Here is a 20,275-nt window from a genome sequence, read left to right as displayed (position 1 = left end):
TAGAAGCACTATGGAGCAGTTCTAGTCTGTCCTTTAGGGTCACTATGAGTTGGAATCAACTCGACAGCCACGGGTTTGGTTTTTTGCTTTTTAATATGTAGCCATGGTAATGAATCTTTTTTGTTGATCTTTTATCCAGCTGCTTTGTCATCCTCTCTTCTTGTTTTCATAGTTTACCTGTATATTCAATTTTGTCTCTTCCTTTCCAGGCATTGCATATTTTATAGTTTTGGTTGCCTTATTGTGCTAGCTAAGACCTTCAGTACAGCCTTGAATTAGAAGCAGTAGTTAATCCTAGTACTTCTGACTTTAAGGGGAATATCTCTATTACTGTATCAATAAGTAGGATGTTTACAATAAGATATTGGTAAATCACCTTGTCATATTCAATAAGTTCTCTTCTAGTCCTATTTTGCTATAAGATTTTATCCTAAATAGGAACTAAATTTTATACAGTGCTCTTTCTGCAAATAGTAAAATTATAATTTTTCTTTAATCCATTGTGAAATGGATTAAAGTAAAATGGATTAATTTAATGGTGAATTATATTAATAGATTTTCTAAAGTTCAGGTATCCTAGCATTCTGCTTCCTTGGTTGGGATTTATATATTTGGGAGGGAGAGATGTCTCTGTGTGTGTGTGTGTGTGTGTGTGTGTGCGTGTGTGTGTGTACATTGCTAGTTTGATTTCCAGATATTTTATTGGGGATTTTTGCAACCATGTTTGTAAGTGAAATTGGCCTGTTAAAAAAAAAGTCCTTTTTCCTTTTTCTACCCCATTTTGAAACTACATTAGAGTAGTCTCACAAAATGATTCAGGAAGCTTTCTCTTTTCCTATTCTCTGATATAATTTATTTAAAATAGAGATTATCTGTCCTTTGAAAGATTGGAAAAATAACCTGTAAAACCATCTGGCCATTTTCAGTGTATTTAATGTGTATTCAGGTTTTCTATGTCTTCTCCAGTCCATTTTTTTCCTTGAAAAACAGCTATTTCATCTAAGTTTTCAAATTTACTGCCATAATGTTCATGGCATTCTCTCATTTATTTTTAAATTCTTATCTTTAATGTTTATTTGTATCTTTCCTTTTCTTTTTTTATTGCTCTACCTTCCCAGAGGTTTCTCTATTTAATCCATGTCAAGGACCCAGATTTTGGTTTTGTTGATCTTCTCTATTGTTTCTTTGTGTCTGATTTTATTTTCTGCTCATATCTTTATGATTTCCCCCCTTTTACTTAAATATAGTCCCATTTCCAACTCTTTGAGATGGACAATTGCTCGTTAATTTCAGTTGCTCTTTTTTTCTACTAAATGCATTTAAGGCTGTAAATTACCTCTAAGTACTGTTTAAGCTGCAGCCCACAAATTTTTATATATAGCATTTTCATTGCTATTCAGTTCCAAATCTCCTAATTTCCAATATAAATTTAAAAATATAAGTCACGAGTTAATTTAAAGTGTATTTTTGAAGAGCAATTTTCTGGTTTTTTTCCCCTATCTTTTCATATATTGATTTCTAATTTTACTGTATTTTGCTGAGATGGTATGATCTGAATAATGTGGAATCTGCCATTTGTTGAAGCTTGCATTGTGGACTAAATGTCAGTTTTTGTAGGTATTCTGTGTGTGTTTGAGAAGAATATGTATTGTGTAGTCAAGGCTTTGAGGTTCTATATATGTCCATTAAAGTTGTTAATTGGGCTTTTCAATTTTTCTACATCTTCACTAATTTTTGATCTGCTTATTCTTTCTATTACTGATTGTGAAATTTTTCAATTTTGCTTCATAAGTCTTTCAGATTTTGCTTAAATGTTTTAAAGCTGTATTTTCATACAGGGTCTATATTGTTGTATCTCCCTGGTGAATTATTTCTTTTATCATAATGTAATGGCTGTCTTTATCCATAATAATGCTTTATGCTTTGAAGTCTGTTTTGTCTGATAATATTATAGCTATTCCAACTTTGTCTAGGGTGGTATTTTTCGAGTTTGCCTTTTTCATTTCATTTCTAACTTTTCTCTGTTAGTATGTTTTTAGCGTATCTTTTATAAATAGACCATAACTAAATTTTTGTTTTCATTCCAGATTCTCTCTCTTATAATTGCCAGTTGATTTGTTATTTATTTATTTATTTATTTACTGGGAGTGCCGACAGGCTTGGATTTATATTCTGTCATCTTTTGTGTCTATCTACAATATTTTTCTGTCTTTTCTTTGACTGAGTCAGTTTCTTCATTCTTTTTCCTCCTCTACTGGGTAGGAAGTTATATATTCTGTTTCTGTTCTTTAGTGGTTATCTTTAATTTTTCAAAGATATTTTATTAAAATACAGCACATATAGAAGAGTACACAATTTGTAAGTGTAAAGCTCAATGATTATCGAAGTATGAATACACCTGTGTAACCATGACCCAGCTCAAGAAATAGGACACTACCCCTAGAAGCCTCCTTTGTGTTCCCTGCCTCAATCATTACTCCCTTATCCCCTCCTCCTCAAAGGTAAGTATTATGATCTTGTATCTGATTTCTTTCACTCAGCATTATTTTTTGAGATTTATCCATATTATGATGTGTTGCTATACAGCATCCATTTTCACCATGGTATACTATTTCTTTCTATGATTACCACAATTAATTATCTATTCTGTTGTTGATGGACATTTGAGTTGTTTTCATTTTTTGGCGATTACATATAATTCTGCTATGAACAGTTTTATACATATCTTTTGGTGATTATTTGCTTACTCGCATTTCTGGTGAGTAAATACTGAGAAGTGGGATTTCTGAGTCACAGGATATACAAATATTCAGCTTCAGCAGATAACACCGAATAGTTTTCCCAAGTTGTTGTACCAACTTACACAACCACCTGCTGTGTATGAGATTTTTCTGTTGCTTCACATTAACACCAAATTGTAAGAAAAACCAGTTGCCATGGAGTTGATGTCAACTCATGGCAACCCCATGTGTGTCAGAGTAGAACTGGGCTCCATGGGGTTTTCAATGGCTTTGTTGATCCTTTGTATGGTATGTTTGTTGTTATTTCATTAATTTCAGTTTTTATAATTACTATTTTCTTTCTACTTTCTTTGAGTTTACTTTGCTCTTCTGTTTCTAATTTCTTAGAATGAATGCTTAGCTCATTGATTTTCAACTAGTTTTCTTTTCTACCTTATAAAATGTCCTTATACACATAGCTTAGCTACATTACATAAGTTTTTATATGTGGTACCTTCATTTTCATTTATGTCTAGATATTTTCTAATTTCCATTGTTCCTTCTTTGTTCTATAGTTTATTCAGAAGTGTATTTCTTTATTTTCAAACATATGTGGACTCTATAGTTATCTTTTGCTACTGATTTCAAGTTTAATGCCATAGTTGGCAGAGAACGTGCTATATTTGATGTTAATACTTTGAAATATGTTGAAACATGCTTTATAGCCCAGCACATGGCCAATCTTTATAAATTCTATGTACACTTAAAAATTTTGTAGGCCCTGGTTGCAGTGTTCTATGGTGCAATTAAGGAGTCCTGGTGGTGCAGTGGTTAAGCACTTGGCTGCTAACTGAAAGGTCAGTGGTTTGAACCCACTAGCCACTTGGAAAGGTGTGGCAGTCTGCTTCTGTTAAGATTTAGTCTTGGAAACCCTATGGGGCAGTTCTACTCTGTCCTATAGGGTTGCTATGAGTCGGAATCAGCTCGAAGGCAATTAGATCAAATTTGCTAATCATGTTGCTCAAATACTCCATATCCTTTCTCGTTTGTTTTCTGCTTGTTCTATCAGTTAATGAAGCGGGGTACTAAAAGCTTCTGGCTATGATTGTGAATTTGTCTTTTTCTCCTTTTAGTTTTTCAATTTTGCTGTATATATTTGGCTTAATGTTTTCTCCAGTGTTGGGAATTTTTTAGCCATTATCTATTCAAAATTTTTTTTTCTGCCACACGAGACTGTCAAAAGCTCTGCCCAGCTTCTGAGCCTTCCAGCTGCCTCTACCAAAATTGACAGACACTTCTAGAGGAAAAGCATCCTCTAATGTCAGGCTCATCTCTCTGGGTTTTCTTTTTCTCCTGGATCTTGGCCCAGTAATTCTGTACTGTTTTGTGAACTCCAGCAACTTCCAACAGATTTTTAAAATATATTTTGTCCAGGTTTTCTAGTTCTTCTCAGGAGGGAATAGTGAAAATTACTTGAGTCAAAATTACTACATACCGAATTCTACCTTAAAATTTTTATATGCATACTTGACAAAGTATCTCTTACCTAACTTCTGAATAAAACAAGGCTTTAAAATATGTCACTCAGGACACTCCTTCATCTTGCATATGATTATTATTATTTTTAGGATGGAGTATTTTTTTATTTTTATTTCTATATTGTTTTATACTCCCCAAATTAATCACTATTGTTATTTTATATAGACAGTGCTTCCTTTCCATCCCCCTGGGCTAGTGGATAGAGTTTATTTGTCTTCATCTCACTGAAATTGCAACCATTCAAGGTCCTGGCTTTCTTGCAAGAGTTTCAGTCCAACTCTCCATCTTAAATGGGTCCAAAGCCTCATCTCTTTTCCCTTTGGGGACATAAATACTCAAGCCCCTAGCCATTACTGGGTCTAGTAACCCCTCAAGGCTGCCAGAGGGTTGACTTATATGCTTACTGCTTTGCCTCTTAGCATATTCTTTGCTTCTAGCGTTTGAGGATTTCTCTTTCTTGTGAGCTAAGACATGCATTTTTTTTAAATGGCTGCGTTATATCCAAAATCTTTAAGAGTTTATATTGAGATGGTTTAAGAACAACCTAGTCCACCATTTTGTCAATACTGTTCATCTTGTCCTATTATTTTTTAGGCAAGAACAAGAATATGTTCCTCTATACCTAAAATCTGTAGTTGTATAAAGCAATGTATGCAAAATGTTTGCCTCCAGTTGTTCCAGTAAGTTCTGATTTGATTGGGTTTGGCCAATAAACTATGTAATCTTAGAAAGGCTTATGCCAGTTTTTAAGGTCTTGTATCAGGGAAGCAACTAAGGGGAGAAGACTTACAATTTCAGGTTCACTACAAGAACAGAAATTATAAATCCCAATTATCAATCAGAGATTCAGGACCAAAATATAGGGACTCGGTGCTATTTTGAAGAGCCCTGGTGGTGCAACAGTTAAGCGCTCAGCTGCTAACCGAAAGGTTGGAGGGTCGAACCCACCCAGTGACTCCACGGGAAAAAGACCTGCGATCTGCTCCCGTAAAGAATACAGCCTGGAAAACTCTATAGGAGTTCTACTCTGTCACATGGGGTCACTATGAGTTGAAATCGACTCGGTGGCACCTAACAACAACAGATTCTATTTCAATATAATTCTACCTAGCTATCATTTATTAGGCTGAGCCCTGTTTTGCATTTTCTGAATCCTGGACTTTTCTTTTAACCTGGTGATCTCCCACACAGCTTTCCATTCACTCTTCCATCCATTCCAGTGTGGCTTTACAGCTACTACTCTATCAGTACAGCTCTTCCTAAAGTTGCCAACAATTCCGATGCTGCTAAATCCAGTGGACACTTCTCTGTCCAAGTCTTACTTGACCTCTCAGCAATATTAGGCACAGCTAAGTACTCCATCCTTCTTGATAAAAGTGGCCTCTCATGGCTTTGGTTTCACCATAATCTCCTAGATTTCCTCCTATCACTGCCTTCTCCTTCCAGTCTCCTTTGATTGCGGAGGAATCAGGCATGCAGCTATCCTTATTTCAAACCCACTACTCTTTCCACCATATCCTGACCCTCAAAGAATACTTATGAATAAACTATTGAACAAATTGATCTAGATTGTAATAAAATCCATCATGTGGGCTCTATCAGAAGAATATTCTCACCTACTGAACAATAACTGCTATGTATGAAGTGAAAACCTTTCTTACATGTAAAGAGCTTTGTTACATGTCATATAGGGAAATAATATCATGTCTCAGTACCTTTTGATACATAAAACCAATTTCAGAATTTGAGACTATGAAAGATAGACAACTTGACTTCCAGAACACCCTATTTTTCTTTAAGGACATATGGCCAATTGTACTCAAAGTGTTGCATTTTTTCAGTGAGCTTTTATCCCACTTATTATTCTCCAGCAAGAGAATAAGATCAAGAACAAGGTTTGCCAAGCTTTTATTTTTGCTTCTCTACTGTAGTGATTTTACTAATATTCAACAAAAAGTCAAGCGGACAGAGGAGAGGACCTCAACAGAGCCAGTATGCAGCACCAGTATATTGGCTAGATATTGAAAGACATTTCAAGATAAGAAGGCTGTGCGTTTTAATCAAAAGGAGTCATTTTTAATGCTTAAAATAAATGCAAACATTGTTAGCATGATCAGGGAAAGCAGTTGATTACCATCATTGGCAGATTTGCCTTTTGTGTATTATGAATTTTTTTAGAAAGTTATATTTCCAACGGTAAAACTTGTCTTCTCGAATGAAGTTGGGGCACTATTTTTAATGTTTGTTCCCCCTAATTGTTTATTATATAGCATCATAAAATCCCTGTAACATTATCTGTGATCTTAATGAATTTTTAATGAAACCCACTTGACTTTTTTTTGGCATTGACTTTATTTCTAAGCCTTGAATGCCCTTGTCATTTTACGGACTTCTCAACATCTATCTGACTTGGAGTTTTATACTTATATACTTAACTCCCCATTTTACAGAGATCTTTGGAAGTTCACTCAAATGTTCAAGATATCTATGACATTTTGTTTATATATTTAAAATATTAATATACATTGAGGTTTTTGGTAATTCTAATGTCTTTTGAAGACGCTGGATACTGATGTTAATAAAATATATCAATATATCTTCTTTGACTTCCCAACAGAGCTCTGCACCATGGAGTGTGGTAGCCATGGAGTTTGCTCAAGGGGAATTTGCCAATGTGAAGAAGGCTGGGTAGGACCAACATGTGAGGAACGCTCCTGTCACTCTCGCTGTACTGAGCATGGCCAATGCAAAGATGGAAAATGTGAGTGTAGCCCTGGATGGGAGGGCGACCACTGCACAATTGGTAAGTACCACCATACTTAAACAAAGTAAATTGGGTAAATGGAAGAAGTAAAGACAGTCTAATGAGTCAATAGCCAGGCTTTTAGTAGAATTTGAGTTTGGAGGAGAGTATGACAAGGAGGGTTGGGCACAAGTTTGAAAGCTTTGTGAACTGGGAGGTTTCCCAATCTATTGATAATATTCTACTTATTTCTTGAGTAGTTTCCTTTCTCATTACTTTCGTGCTCCTTATATTTTCTGGTTTCAAGTGTTCTAAGTTGCTCAAATGAAAGTTGATAGATTGGAGTAAAATATCACTGGTTAATAAGAGAAGTGCTTTCCTGAAGGTAACATTCACTGTCCATTTTTCCTTTTGAAAAATATAGGTTGTTTTGGTTGAAAGTACTTAGAGGCAATTTCATTAAATGGGACTACTTTAAAAGGGGCTATTCGATGTCATTAGAGGCTGTCTTTAATGTACATGAGGAAGGCACTCCTGATCTACCAGCAATAGAACATCTGTGTTGAATTGTTTATCCGGTAGTGTAAGAGTATTTGCACTGAAGCATCTACCTTCTCTCATCCCTTGTCACCGGTTGCACAAATGTTCAGGTTGCTGCCGGGGAGAATAGTCTGTGGGCATGGGAAAGCCTATATAATTACTAATCTACATATGAACTCAAGACTATACAAGACATTAACAATAATAAAAGTTTTTGGTTATATAAACACTTTATTTTTCTGAAAAAAATTCAAGTCTTTGGCATATATATGTATCTGCCACAAAGGTTTCCTGTTTACACAGAGAGATAAGTACCATTCCCATTGTTCAGCTAAGGAACGTGGGTCGCAGATTGTTCCACTGGCATTCCAAGACCACACAGAAAATTCACCCAGAGCAAAGGGAAGCGTGGGCCTCTGGATACCCAATTCATTGTTTATGGGTTTTTTTTCACCACTTGACTGTACTACAGCTTTCATTTTTAGGTGAAAGTATTTTGTTATAATGGTTGGAACCTGCCAAAGTAATGTATAGTATATATAACGTATAATCTTAATAAACTGCATTACTACTCTACTAAAGCTACAGTAAGTCTTGTTCTGTGACTGGAAAATATTTAAGATTTATTAAAAAGGTGGTGAGGGGTGAGATTCAGATGTAGCTTAAGTAACTACCTTCTTGCACTACAGTAAGTTTATTGCCTTCACATAAGAAGGTTTAAATATTGTGATGATTACCAAAGGTAGTTACTCCAAAACTCCCTTCTAAAGATATTACTAACAAGAAGTTCAAGCTAGTACTCTTTCACAGAAGTTATTACTGAAATGTAAAACTGCAGTTTTTATACTTTTAATGAAATATGACACTTTTTAAGGAAGCCTAATAGAGTTTCTTGCAGAAAAGCCATTAATATCTTTCCCACGGAAAATACTATTCATAAACTACACAGGCCAGGGTACCAACTTTTGAGCTGCAGACGTTTCAGTAGTTCAGTTTGCTGTTCTCCTCTCAGGCAACAGGCAACCATTAGTACATGTTGTGTATCTTTGGTCTCCCAGAAATTCATTCAGTCACTCTTTCTCCCCCCACCCCCCGCCCCGCTTTTAGCTCACTACTTAGATGCCGTCAGAGGTAAGAATTTTCTCACTAGTTTTATATCAGAAAAATAATTTAAGCAGAAGATATGCATGTGGGAAAGTAAGGGTGGGAGTTTTTTGTTTCTTGTTTGGTTTTTTTTTTTTTTTTCTCTTTTACCTTTTGGCAATGCTGTTTAAGTATAATATTGTCAAGTTCATGCTATAATAACTGTAAAATGTAATCTGATGTTTCAACATCAAAAAGTCACTTTTTGCCATAAAGTATAAGGACTATTTTTTTCTTGTCTTTGTGTTGAGTTGCATGTGTATGTATGTGTGTCTCTGTGCTTATAACACAACAGGGAATTATTAAATGAGGTTTCGGTAAACATCTGGCTTTTTTCTTTAACATGACAATATAGCTCTAAGTCCATGTACAGTATCCTTACAAGGGCAGAAGTATCTTCCTAGGACTACCCCATCATTCATCCCACCCAGGGACTTGCTGCTGACAGAGACAGCAAGGGTTTTTCTGTCAGATAGCCTAGTGCCGTTCATTACCTCAGCCTCAGAAGGCTGAATGTGTCCCAAATTATCCCTAATTTCTCCTTATCCATTATATGTCTATCACAATGAAACTAGATAAATTCCATTCTCAAACTTGTATATGTTCATCCTATACCACTTCTTGGGGACATTATATATAGATATATAAGATATATTGAAATACATATTATATATAATGAAGATATATATTGATAGTTTATAACAGCCATCGGTAATTTTTAAAGTTTTTTCTTCCTTTGGTTGTATTGCCAGTTGCTTGGAAAACCATTTGGAAGGAACTCTGGGTTATTTCTACAGATGAAAAAAAAAAACCTATTCTTTTGCTCTTTATGCTTCTGGAATATTTCTTTCAAAGCCAGAAAAGAGAATACTGATTGTACTATCTCCAGTAAAATCCAGGTCTGGTCCTGTATTGCTACTGGAAAAATTTCCAGAGGTTATATGCCGTTATTGCTGTCTTCATCCATCTGCCCACTGAGCACTTGGCACATGCTCACTTGCCTTTTGGAATAGCCCAACTCTGAACTACTGATATGAAGAGTAGGGCATCTCTGAGAAATTAAAAGTCTAAAGAGGGACCATTGTCAGTGTTTGTGCTTTGTCAGTGGTTAAAAGTCATTTAAGCTGAACAGTTTCCTCCTGAATATATTTCTCCAGCTATTCTCTGTTATTCTGAAAGTCTAAATCTGGCATACATTAATTCCATAAAGATTTGTTGAGCACCTACTACATTCATAATATTATGCTAGCTTCTGAGAGAGATGCCAGAGAAGTAAAAAATTCAATCCATAGCCTCTTGAAGAAAAAAAATGAATAGATACAAAATAACTGCAGCACATTTCTAAGGCAGCATATGAGCAAATACTTAATGGTATGGTCTGAACTGTATACCAACATACCTAAGCCCTGAAGCAATACATCGCAAGGGAAAAATCAGCACAGGCTAGATGTAGTTAGGGGAAAGTTTCTTTTCATAGAAATTGCTGTCTTAGGGGTGGAAAGGAGGAGAGTGCTGTCACAGTAAGAGGAGGGCAATTAGGGTCACATAACAATGTATGTATAAATTTTTGTATGGGAGACTAACTTGAAATGTAAACTTCATTTAAACTACAACAATTAAAAAAAAAGAAATTGCTGTCTTTTTCCAAGTTATTGGTCATAACAAAACACGGCATCATTCCTGCAGTTTTGATGGAGATTAGGAGGTACGTTTTTTAAAAAAGAAACAAAATCGTTTCTTGTCCCCACCATAGTTTTCATCCTATGTGAATCAGAGGTTGGGAATTGGGGTTAGCATTAATAATGCTTAATTGGCTCTCTAAGGGAAAGCACTGAAGAGTAAGGGATAACAAGTTCCCAGGGAAGGTTTTGCAAGCAAGCAAGCTTCTCTTCCATTTATTCAACACCTCATCTGAATGGAGCCCAAATGATTAGATGCTCCCCTATAGAGATACATCATTGTTGGCCCATCCCATTCTGGTATCTCCGTGATTGTTACTCTCTGCTGTCCTTTCAGATGGCTGCCCAGGGCTTTGCTTTGGAAATGGGAGATGTACCCTGGATCAAAATGGTTGGCACTGTGTGTGTCAGGTGGGCTGGAGTGGGACAGGCTGCAATGTTGTCATGGAAATGCTTTGTGGAGATAACCTGGACAATGATGGAGGTGAGTCCTTTATAAAATGTTCATGTAAGAAAGGAATGGCCCAGCCCCTAGCACAGTAGTGACCAACCTGGGCAAGGGTAAAAATTAGGAATCCTCAATATAAACAGTATTGAGCTATATAGGGTCATACTCTTTTTTTAATCCCAATAATTTAAAGAAGGTATTACTTATTGAATATTTGCTATGACCAGGCAATGCTCCAGACTCTTTGCACGCATTACATCTCATTTAATTCTCACAACAACTCTACGAGATATGTTTTTGTTGTTAGGTGCCCTCAAGTTAGTTCCGACTCATAGTGACCCCATATACAGCAGAATGAAACACTGCCTGGTCCTGTGCTTTCCTCACGGTTGTTGTTATGCTTGAGCCCATTGTTGCGGCCACTGTGTCAGTCCTTCTCATTGAGAGTCTCCCTCTTTTTCACTGACCCTCTACTTCACCAAGCATGATGTCCTTCTGCAGGGACTGGTCTCTTCTGGTAACATGTCCAAAGTCTCGCCATCTCTAAGGAGCATTCTCACTGTACTTCTTCCAAGACAGATTTATTCGTTCTTCTGGCAGTCCATGGTATATTCAATATTCTTCGTCAACACCACAATTCAAAGGCTTCAATTCATCTTCGGTATTCCTTATTCATTGTCCAGCTTTCACATGCATACGAGGTGATTGAAAATACCATGGCTTGGGTCAGCTCACCTTAGTCCTCAAAGTAACATCTTTGCTTTTGAATACTTTAAAGAGGTGTTTTGCACGCGATTTGCCCAATGCGTGTGAGCTATAGGTACTATTACTTTCCTCATTGATAGGATAGGAAAACTAATGATCAAGATGGGAGGAGGATGAGTGACTTAACCAAGGTCACACAGCTAAAAAGTGACAGACCTAAGGTTGCAATTCGAGGCTGTGTAAATTCAAAGTGTTTTCTTAACTACCACACCACGTTGTCTCCAATACCTAAGGTATTTATTACGCAAAATTAAATTTACGTACCTTTGTTAGAGTTGTCAGATGCTAGTGTAGCGTGCAGTATACTCACTGTGAACGCTTTCTTTGTTCTCAGTTATTTAGAGCTCCCTCTTGTGTCTCTACCTCTTAATAACACTTCATATCTTTCAAAGGACAAAGCATCAAGACAATTCACAGTAGCATTTTTTATATTTAATTCAAGAGAGCTGCACATGATGTTTGAAAAAGCCACATGTGGCCTCAAGGCCTCAGGGTAACCTCTTCCATTTTAGTCAAGCGAACAAAAGTGTCTAATACATTGTAAAATCAAACCTCAAAACAGCCCAAACCGCCTGTGAGTAAGCCTAAACCAGCAAATCCTTACTTTCTCCTCAAGAAACCAAGAACTTAACAGAAAAGTGTTTTTCTAATTTATGTATATTAGCTTAACATGAAGTAGACCATTAAATTTGACTCCTCAATTTCTATATCTGCTCAGACAATTGCGTGCCTTGTCATTTGAATCCAAACATGGGTCTTAAATCAGTAAGGTAGCATCATAGTTTAAGCACTGAATATTGGGTGTAAGAGTTTCTTCCTATACTTGTTTTGGCTATCAGTTAACCTTCAAAAGTTATAAGACCATATGAAAATTAAGTGGAAGCAACTCTGTGGATAAGCCATAGGGTTTTGAAGTCAGACTTCCTGGGTTCAAATACCAGCTCTGCCACTTACTTACTGGCTTTATGACTTGTGACAAGTTTCTTGACATCTCTGTGCTTCAATTCGCTTATCTGTAAAGTGAGGATATAATGACATTAACTGGCTAATAGGGTTTTTGTATTAAATGAGCGAATAGGTGTGAACCACTTAAAAGATGATAAACTATACCAAAGAAAGACAGACAGAGAATCAACTTAGGTGAACAGACCATTTTCTGAACTGAGACTATTTGCTTCCTATCTAAATTGAAAACCTTGTTTGGGAAGCAGGCGGGAAATTTGCAAATGGTACACTGAGCAACTACTTAGTTGACTTTTATGGCCCTCCTAGACTCATCTTCATCTTCCTTTTCATTATATGCCCCTTACCTGATATGCCCTCTCCTCTACGTCCATCATTGTATTCCATCTATACGGTTTTCTTGCTCCCTGTGAACATAACCCACAGCTCATAGTTATATGCCCAATATAAGTAATAATAATAATAGCTAACCTATATTCAGGTTTTACTATATTCCAGGTACTGTTCTAAGCTGCTTATATGGATTATTTCATTTAATCCTTGTAACCCCATGAGATAGAAACTATTATTAACTCTACAAGTTAGGAAACTGAGGCATAGAGAAGTTAAGTAAGTTGCTCAAGATCATATAGCAAGTATATGATAGAGCCAGGGGACAAACCCAGGTGGTCTACCTCATTCCAAAAAAGGATTTGGATAATACTAGAGATGTGTCAGTTGATGTATTGATTTAAAGGTTATGCTGAGAATATACATTAGGAAGTTATGCAATTATACTTTCTGGCTCAGTTAGGCGTGAGACAAAATGTTTCCTGCCTTAGTAAAGTACAGCTTGATTAAAAATAATTGAATATTTAATTATCAAGCATTTTTCATTGCCTCAAGGTCATCTCTGGGCAACCAGAATTGTTTAATGAATGAATCAATTAATATTAATGAATTAACGGATTGATTGTCAGTTCTCAGTGTCTGTGGATGTAGACACAAAAGGTATAGAAGATTTTACTGAATGTGTATTAATCTCCAAACATTCCTTAAAAATTGTGTCTGTGTGTGAATTAAAAATCAAAGACGTTGATATAAGTTCAGTACAGTTTTATGATTATCTCTTTAGGGAGGAGAGGGAGTGAAGGCTCCTTGAGAGTTCCAATTACCTATTTTTTTTTTCCTTTAGTAGGATTAAGATGATACTGATGATAAATATAGACTCAATTCTACCTTGAGATGGAAAGATGGATTGAATAACCTCTGAAAGCCCCGTGACTATGATTTTAGGCCAATGATTCAATTTTTTACTGTTCAAATACTGTCCCTAAGAATACATTAAATGCCCTTCAGTTAGTGCTTTTCGTTTTACAGCTTTCCAGAATGGCTGGATTCGTTTAGTTGAATATGATCAGTATTTGCATACTTGTTTGTGCGTGTGTGTATGTGTGTGTGTGTTTTAATTAAACCAGAAAGTTCCAATTGAACCATTTTTAAAAATTGGTTCTAAGTTTTTTAATTTAATTCTTAAGAAATCTTCCTAATTAAAAAACAAAATCACTTTCCCACAGTTGCTTCGAGTACCTGCTACCTGATTACTCCATATTATAGCTGATACTTAAAGTATGGCGGGATTTTTTTTTTTTACATTCTAATAAGCTTTGCATACTCATTAGCATTGCTGCTACTTCCTGCAGCTTTGACTTTAGTTACACTCTGATTCAATGCATTGTGACTCTTGGTAACTAATTGGGCTGCAATGAATATATGGGTGACACAGTGGTCTAGAAGCTGCCTAAGAGCTCCTTGAGCAGCAAAAAAAGAACAGAGACCAAAAAACCTTTGGATTTTTTTTCTTAACATACAAAAAACGAAAATTATCTTATGTGTTATATATATATATGTATGTATGTAGATAGATAGGGAGGGAGGGAGGTAGATAGATAGATAGATAGAACTAATTACTATAGAAGCCACAAACCGGCTGAATTTCTTGACCTCATTTATCCCTTTAGTCAACAAGCACCTGCCATGTATGTGCACAATCTTACACTTAGAGGAGGAGACTTAACGTCATGGTGACCACATTTTTATTTGTTAATCATGTATTCTGATTTGGGGTTTGGAAAATATGATCACCGTCCATTACATGCACATATGAATTGACATGAGAAAAAAAGTTTAAACATCATTATTAACTGAATCAGAATGTCTTAAACAAAGAATAATGAGGGGAAGCCAGACCTATCGACATTAAAGTGTATTATAAAGCTATGAGAATTAGAACCGAGAGATACTGACATAAGACTAGACAGATCACTACAACAGAATAAAAGCTCTGGAACATACCCAAGTACAAATAAAAATCTACTATATTATAAAACTGCCATCAACAATCAGTTGGGAAAACAAGCATTATGGAATAAATGGTGCTGGGACAAACATTAACGGCAAAAGAAACTTAGATTTTCAATTCATACTAAATACCAAAAAAACAAGATAAATTAAAACAGCGTAGTTGAATTAATGAGTTAAAGGTAAAAGAAAAACTCAGACACAATTAGATGAAAATATAGGTGAATAATAATCATCTCTTACAATGGAAAAGGACTTCTTAAACATAAAAACAACCCAAGAAATCACAAAAGGAAAAAAAAAAAAAGATAAATTGGACTTTGGAAGAATTTAACCACTGTTTTATGTTGTTTGGCTAAATTTATAAACCATCCAACATCTAAATATTTGAAGACAGCCAAATCTGTACTGTCCAATTATGGTAGCTACTAGCTACATGTGACTATTAAATTTAGATTTAAATCTAAATTTAAACTCAAATAACATTAAAAATTCAGTTCCTCAGTTGCACTAGCCACATTTCAAGGGTTGAATACCCACATGAGGCTATTTAAATAAAATTTAAAATTCAGTTCTTCAGTCTCACTAGCCACATCACAAATGCTCAATAGCTACATGAGGTTGTTGACTTCCATATTGTACAGCACAGATATAGAACGTTTCAGTCATCACAAACAGTGCTACTGGATAGTGCTGATCCAAATGTTGAACTAAAATGTTTACTTTTAAGCCAGATATTTCACATGGGCTACCCAGTTTTCCATTCATTCATTACTATTGTGTGCCAAGTATTGTGCTTGCCACTGTGAAGAAAATGATGAACAAGTCAAGTTTCTGCCCTCATGGAGCTGGTGCCCTAGCAAGAAAGACAGATATTAAACAAAAACCACACAAATAACTATATATTTACAACGTGCAAAGTGCTATAAAGATTTTAAGGTGCTGTAAATGTGTATAGGGGAACTAACCTAGTCTTCTGGCGACTACTGAATGTACCAAGGACTTCCAGAAGAACGAACAAATCTGTCTTGGAAGAAGTACAGTCAGAATGCTCCTTAGAACCGAGGATGGTGAGACTTCGTCTCACATACTTTCAACAAGTTGTCAGGAGGGACCAGTCCCTGGAGAAAGACATCATGTTTGGTAAAGTAGAGGACCAATAAAAAAGAGGAAGACCCTCAACAAGATGGATTGACACAGTGACTGCAACAGTGGGCTCAAGTATAACAATTGTAAGGATGGCGCACGACCAGGCAGTGTTTCATTCTGTTGTACATAGGGTCTCTATGAGTGGGAACCAACTTGATGACACCTAACAACAATACAAAAAAATTGTGAAGAAGAATGCAGCAGCAGGTTTGGAGAAAACTCATTAACAACCTGAACTATGCAGATGGCACAACCTTGCTTGCTGAAAATGAATAGCACTTGAAGCACTGACTGATGAATATCAAAGACTACAGCATTCAATATGGATTACACCTCAACATAAATAAAATAAAAATCCTCACAACTGGACCAATAAGCAACATCATGATAAAAGGAGAAAAGACTGAAGTTGTCAAGGATTTCATTTTACTTGGATCCACAATCAACACCCATGGAAGCAGCAGTCAGGAAATCAAAAGACACATTGCATTGGGCAAATCTGCTGCAAAAGACCTCTTTAAAGTTTTAAACAGTAAAGATGTCCTGGAAGAAGTACAGCCAGCAAAAAAAGAGGAAGACCCTCAACAAGATGGATTGACATAGTGGCTGCAACAATGGGCTCAAATGTATCAACTATTGTGAGGATGGCACAGGACCAGGCAGTGTTTCGTTCTGTTGTACACAGTGTCTCTATGAGCGGGAACCAACTTGATGGCACCTAACAACAACAACGTAGTCTGGGGGTGGGGGGTAAGCAAGGCCTCACATGAGTCAGTGGAAGAATGTTCCAGCCAAAGGAAACAGTATGTACAAATGCCCTGATATGGAAATATACTAGGTTCTTCTGAAAAATGAAAGTAAATCATTATTGTTGGAACGCAGTGAATCAGGAAGAGAGTGGTGGGAGATGAGGACATAAAGGTAGGCAGGGGCCAGACCATACAGAACATTGTGAGTTTTGTAAGATCTTCAGTTATATGTTTGATTCTGTTTTATTCACTGTAGTTATAGAGGAATGAAAATGGTCTCTGACATTGTGGAAAGATCATCAAGGAAGTTAAAAAGATGTCTAATAAGAGTGTTTAATCAGAACGGCCTTTTTTCCTAATGTTTTAAGTATTTTGGCACACATTTGTCCAAGCTTATTTGGAACAAACTCCTCCAGTCATCTATATTTATATTCATTGGTAAAATCAATAAGTTAATTGCCTAAAAAAGGATGATCTTCCAAGAATCATTCTTCATAACAAGTCACTATTTATTAACAGCAAGTAGCTATTTGTAAGCCTGTTTTATAATGTAGTGTTTCTAGATCTAGAAATCAGCACCATGGGTGATTTATGAACACATATAAGCTCATGGATCAATAAGCTTCATGTTTTGAATGTCACCAACATGCTGTAGTGTTTAATAAACAGAAAAATGAAATAGAAGGAGCAATGAATTGGTAACATTTGTTCTGTTTAAGGCTAGGTACCCTCTTCACATTTACTTTTGAGATTTGGTTGGGGACAAAAGATCTAGCATCAGAAAGCGTAGTCCCAGTTATTCTCTTCTGACAGTACTCCCCCATTTCCAAGTGTTATGGATTGAACTGTGCCCCCAAAAAATATGTGTTGTAAATCCTAACCTCTATGCCTATGGTTTTAATCTCATTTGGGAATGGGATATCTTTATTATGTTAATGACACAGGATTAGTGTAGAGTGTATCTTGAGTCACTCTCTCGAGATATAAAAGAGATTAAACAAGGGAGCAGAGCAGAGATGGGGTAAGAGAGATGCCAAGGTACAAAGAGATGTCCAAGGAACCAGGAAACAGAAGCTGAAGAGACAAGGACCTTCCTCCAGAGCCGACAGAGAGAGAAAGCCTTCCCTTAAAGCCAGTACCCTGAATTTGGACTTCTAGCCTCTGAAACCGTGAGAAAATAAATTTCTGTTTGTTAAAGCCACTCACTTGTTGTATTTCTCTTATAGTAGTACTAGGTAACTAAGACACCAAGTAACCCATTTATTAAAAGGTCATCCCTTAGTAATAAGAATCTACACTGCAGAGTGCTTCCAGATGCAAGTAGAAGTTGGAAAATCTAAAGTCTTTAACTGGGTTCACCACTCTCTGACTGGGTTACAGATCCAAAGTACTTACCCCCTTGGTCTGTCATATCATCTGTAAACAAATGCTCGTAGTACTTGACATCTGCCTGCTTTGCAGTGGGGTAAATGAATGAAACAATGTTTGAAATACAGTAATTTAAAGTGGGCAGTAAAGGTGTGCTATCAATGAAGAATCTATTAATAATTTATTATATATTTTGATGCATCGGTTGAATGTGTATTAATCTCTAGGTAAATTGACAAATGTCATAGAAATAGGACTTTTAGGACATCTATTTATTCATTTAATAAGTATTTATTGAATGCTTACTTTGAGCCAGGCACTGTTCTAGGCACTGTGGGAATAACAACGAATCAAAATGACAAAATCCCTGCCTCCATGGAACTTACATTCTAGTTGTGCGAGGGAGGTGATTAACTGAATAAATTTTTTAAAAAATTGTGTGGTAGAAGGTGGTAAATGCTATGGAAAAAAATTAAAGCAGGAAAAAAAAGGGATAGGGAGTGTCGAACAGGGGTGGGATTTAAAATAAAATGATTAGAGAAAGCCTCACTGAGAAGGTGGCCTTTGAGTAAAGATCTGAAGGAGGTGAGGAGTGCACCATGTGGAGACCTGGGAGAAGTACATTTCAGGCAGAGGAAGAGTGAATGCAAAGGCCCTGATACAAGACGATGCCTGGGAATATCAAGGACCAGCCAGAGGGCTGTTGAGATTGGGAGGCGGGGGATAGTAGGATGTATGGTCAGAGAGATAAGTGGAAGACAGTGAAGATCTGGACTGTGAGCAAGTAGGCCACTGTCAGGACTTGGGCTTTTAGTCTGAGTGATATTGGAAGCTATCGATAGCAAATGGGGGAGCAGGGGGCATGAACATTAGTGGCATGTTAACAGTTCACTTTCCTGACCCAGAAAAAGTAAATGGTATGAGGTTATAGCAATAACAGTGGTTTGAGCAGTCCAACTCCTGAGTTTACTGAGCTTCTCCCACTTTCTCTTTACTAATACAGCAAAATCTTGGGTGAAAGTTGGCCTGAATAAATGAAAATAATGAATTGTAGACTATTTCCCAAGGAAATAATCATATTACCTTCAATGCATATAACAACAACTAAGCTAACAGAGCTGCCAAGAAGGGGCCTGCTTTAGTAAAGAGTTATGAATGATTTATAATTAGTCCATTGTTTATGGGTTTCTAACATGTCCGGGAAGATTTTGTTTTACTGAGTCATTGGAATGATCAGCCCTTCAATTTCTTTTTCACTATTAGTTTTCTTGGCAGATCCTCTTTTCCATAGATGCTGGAAAGGTTAAGCTTTAATCCACCTTCTGTCCAAATGATGACAAATTCTGAATTAATGAAATTCAATGAATGAGGAGTTACAGTAGCATTAGTATCTGTTCTACTCGAAGCTACGTAGGATCCTACCTACCTGACAAACTAACCAGGCAGAGTTCACAAAATGACACATTTCAGTGAACTAGACTTGCTATATAGAAGTCAACAGCCCTCTGACCAACAATAAGGCAAATCTTATAGAAGTGAGTCTAAACATTTTAAGCTGCCATTGGAACCACTGGCCTCTATCCCTAAGACTCCTTGCAGTCTGTATAGGCTAGAATTTGGTATAATAATAATAATTAAAATTTACCAAGTACTTGCTACGTGCTACACACTGTGCTAAGCTTTTACAATTATTATAACCAGTGCTCCTTAACAACAACTCTATGGAGTAGGTATTATTATAATCCCCATTTTACAGATGAGGAAACTGAGAATCCAAAAGTTAAACTGATTTGTCCAGGATCATATAGATTATAAGTGACAAAGTAAGATTAGAACCAAAGTAGTCTGTTTCTTTGCTGTTAACTACTACCTGTGCTCTAGATACCTACATGTAGTCGGGCACTTGGAAGTCTTACAGCATAGGTCAGTATTAGTAATACTCGCTACTTAGATCATGATGTTGAAACAAATGTGCGTAGGATGCCCTTTATCACCACTCCTATTTAACATTGTGCTGGAGCACAATTGCTAGAGAAATAAGGCAAGAAAAAGAAATAAAGGGCATCCAAATTGGTAATGAAGAAGTTAAACTCTCCCTGTTTGCAGATGATATGATACTATACATAGAA

At 36.3% G+C, this 20,275-nt stretch overlaps 1 protein-coding gene across 3 annotated transcripts in view; it reads left to right on the top strand.

Moving 5' to 3' along the window:
- Positions 1–20,275, top strand: part of TENM1 (teneurin transmembrane protein 1) — a 609,234-nt gene that overhangs the window by 412,521 nt on the left and 176,438 nt on the right. For all 3 annotated transcript variants that reach the window (XM_004379594.2, XM_012556473.2, XM_004379593.2), the window contains exons 12-14: positions 6,877–7,062; positions 8,650–8,673; positions 10,702–10,848. In XM_004379594.2, the coding sequence (XP_004379651.1) occupies positions 6,877–7,062; positions 8,650–8,673; positions 10,702–10,848 (357 nt within the window). The remainder of the gene's footprint in view (positions 1–6,876; positions 7,063–8,649; positions 8,674–10,701; positions 10,849–20,275) is intronic.

Source organism: Trichechus manatus, unplaced genomic scaffold (assembly GCF_000243295.1).
Source record: "Trichechus manatus latirostris isolate Lorelei unplaced genomic scaffold, TriManLat1.0 scaffold00066, whole genome shotgun sequence".
NCBI classification, from domain to species: Eukaryota; Metazoa; Chordata; class Mammalia; order Sirenia; family Trichechidae; genus Trichechus; species Trichechus manatus.
Note: the sequence above shows the minus strand (reverse complement) of the source record. Positions and strands in the feature narration are given on the sequence as shown.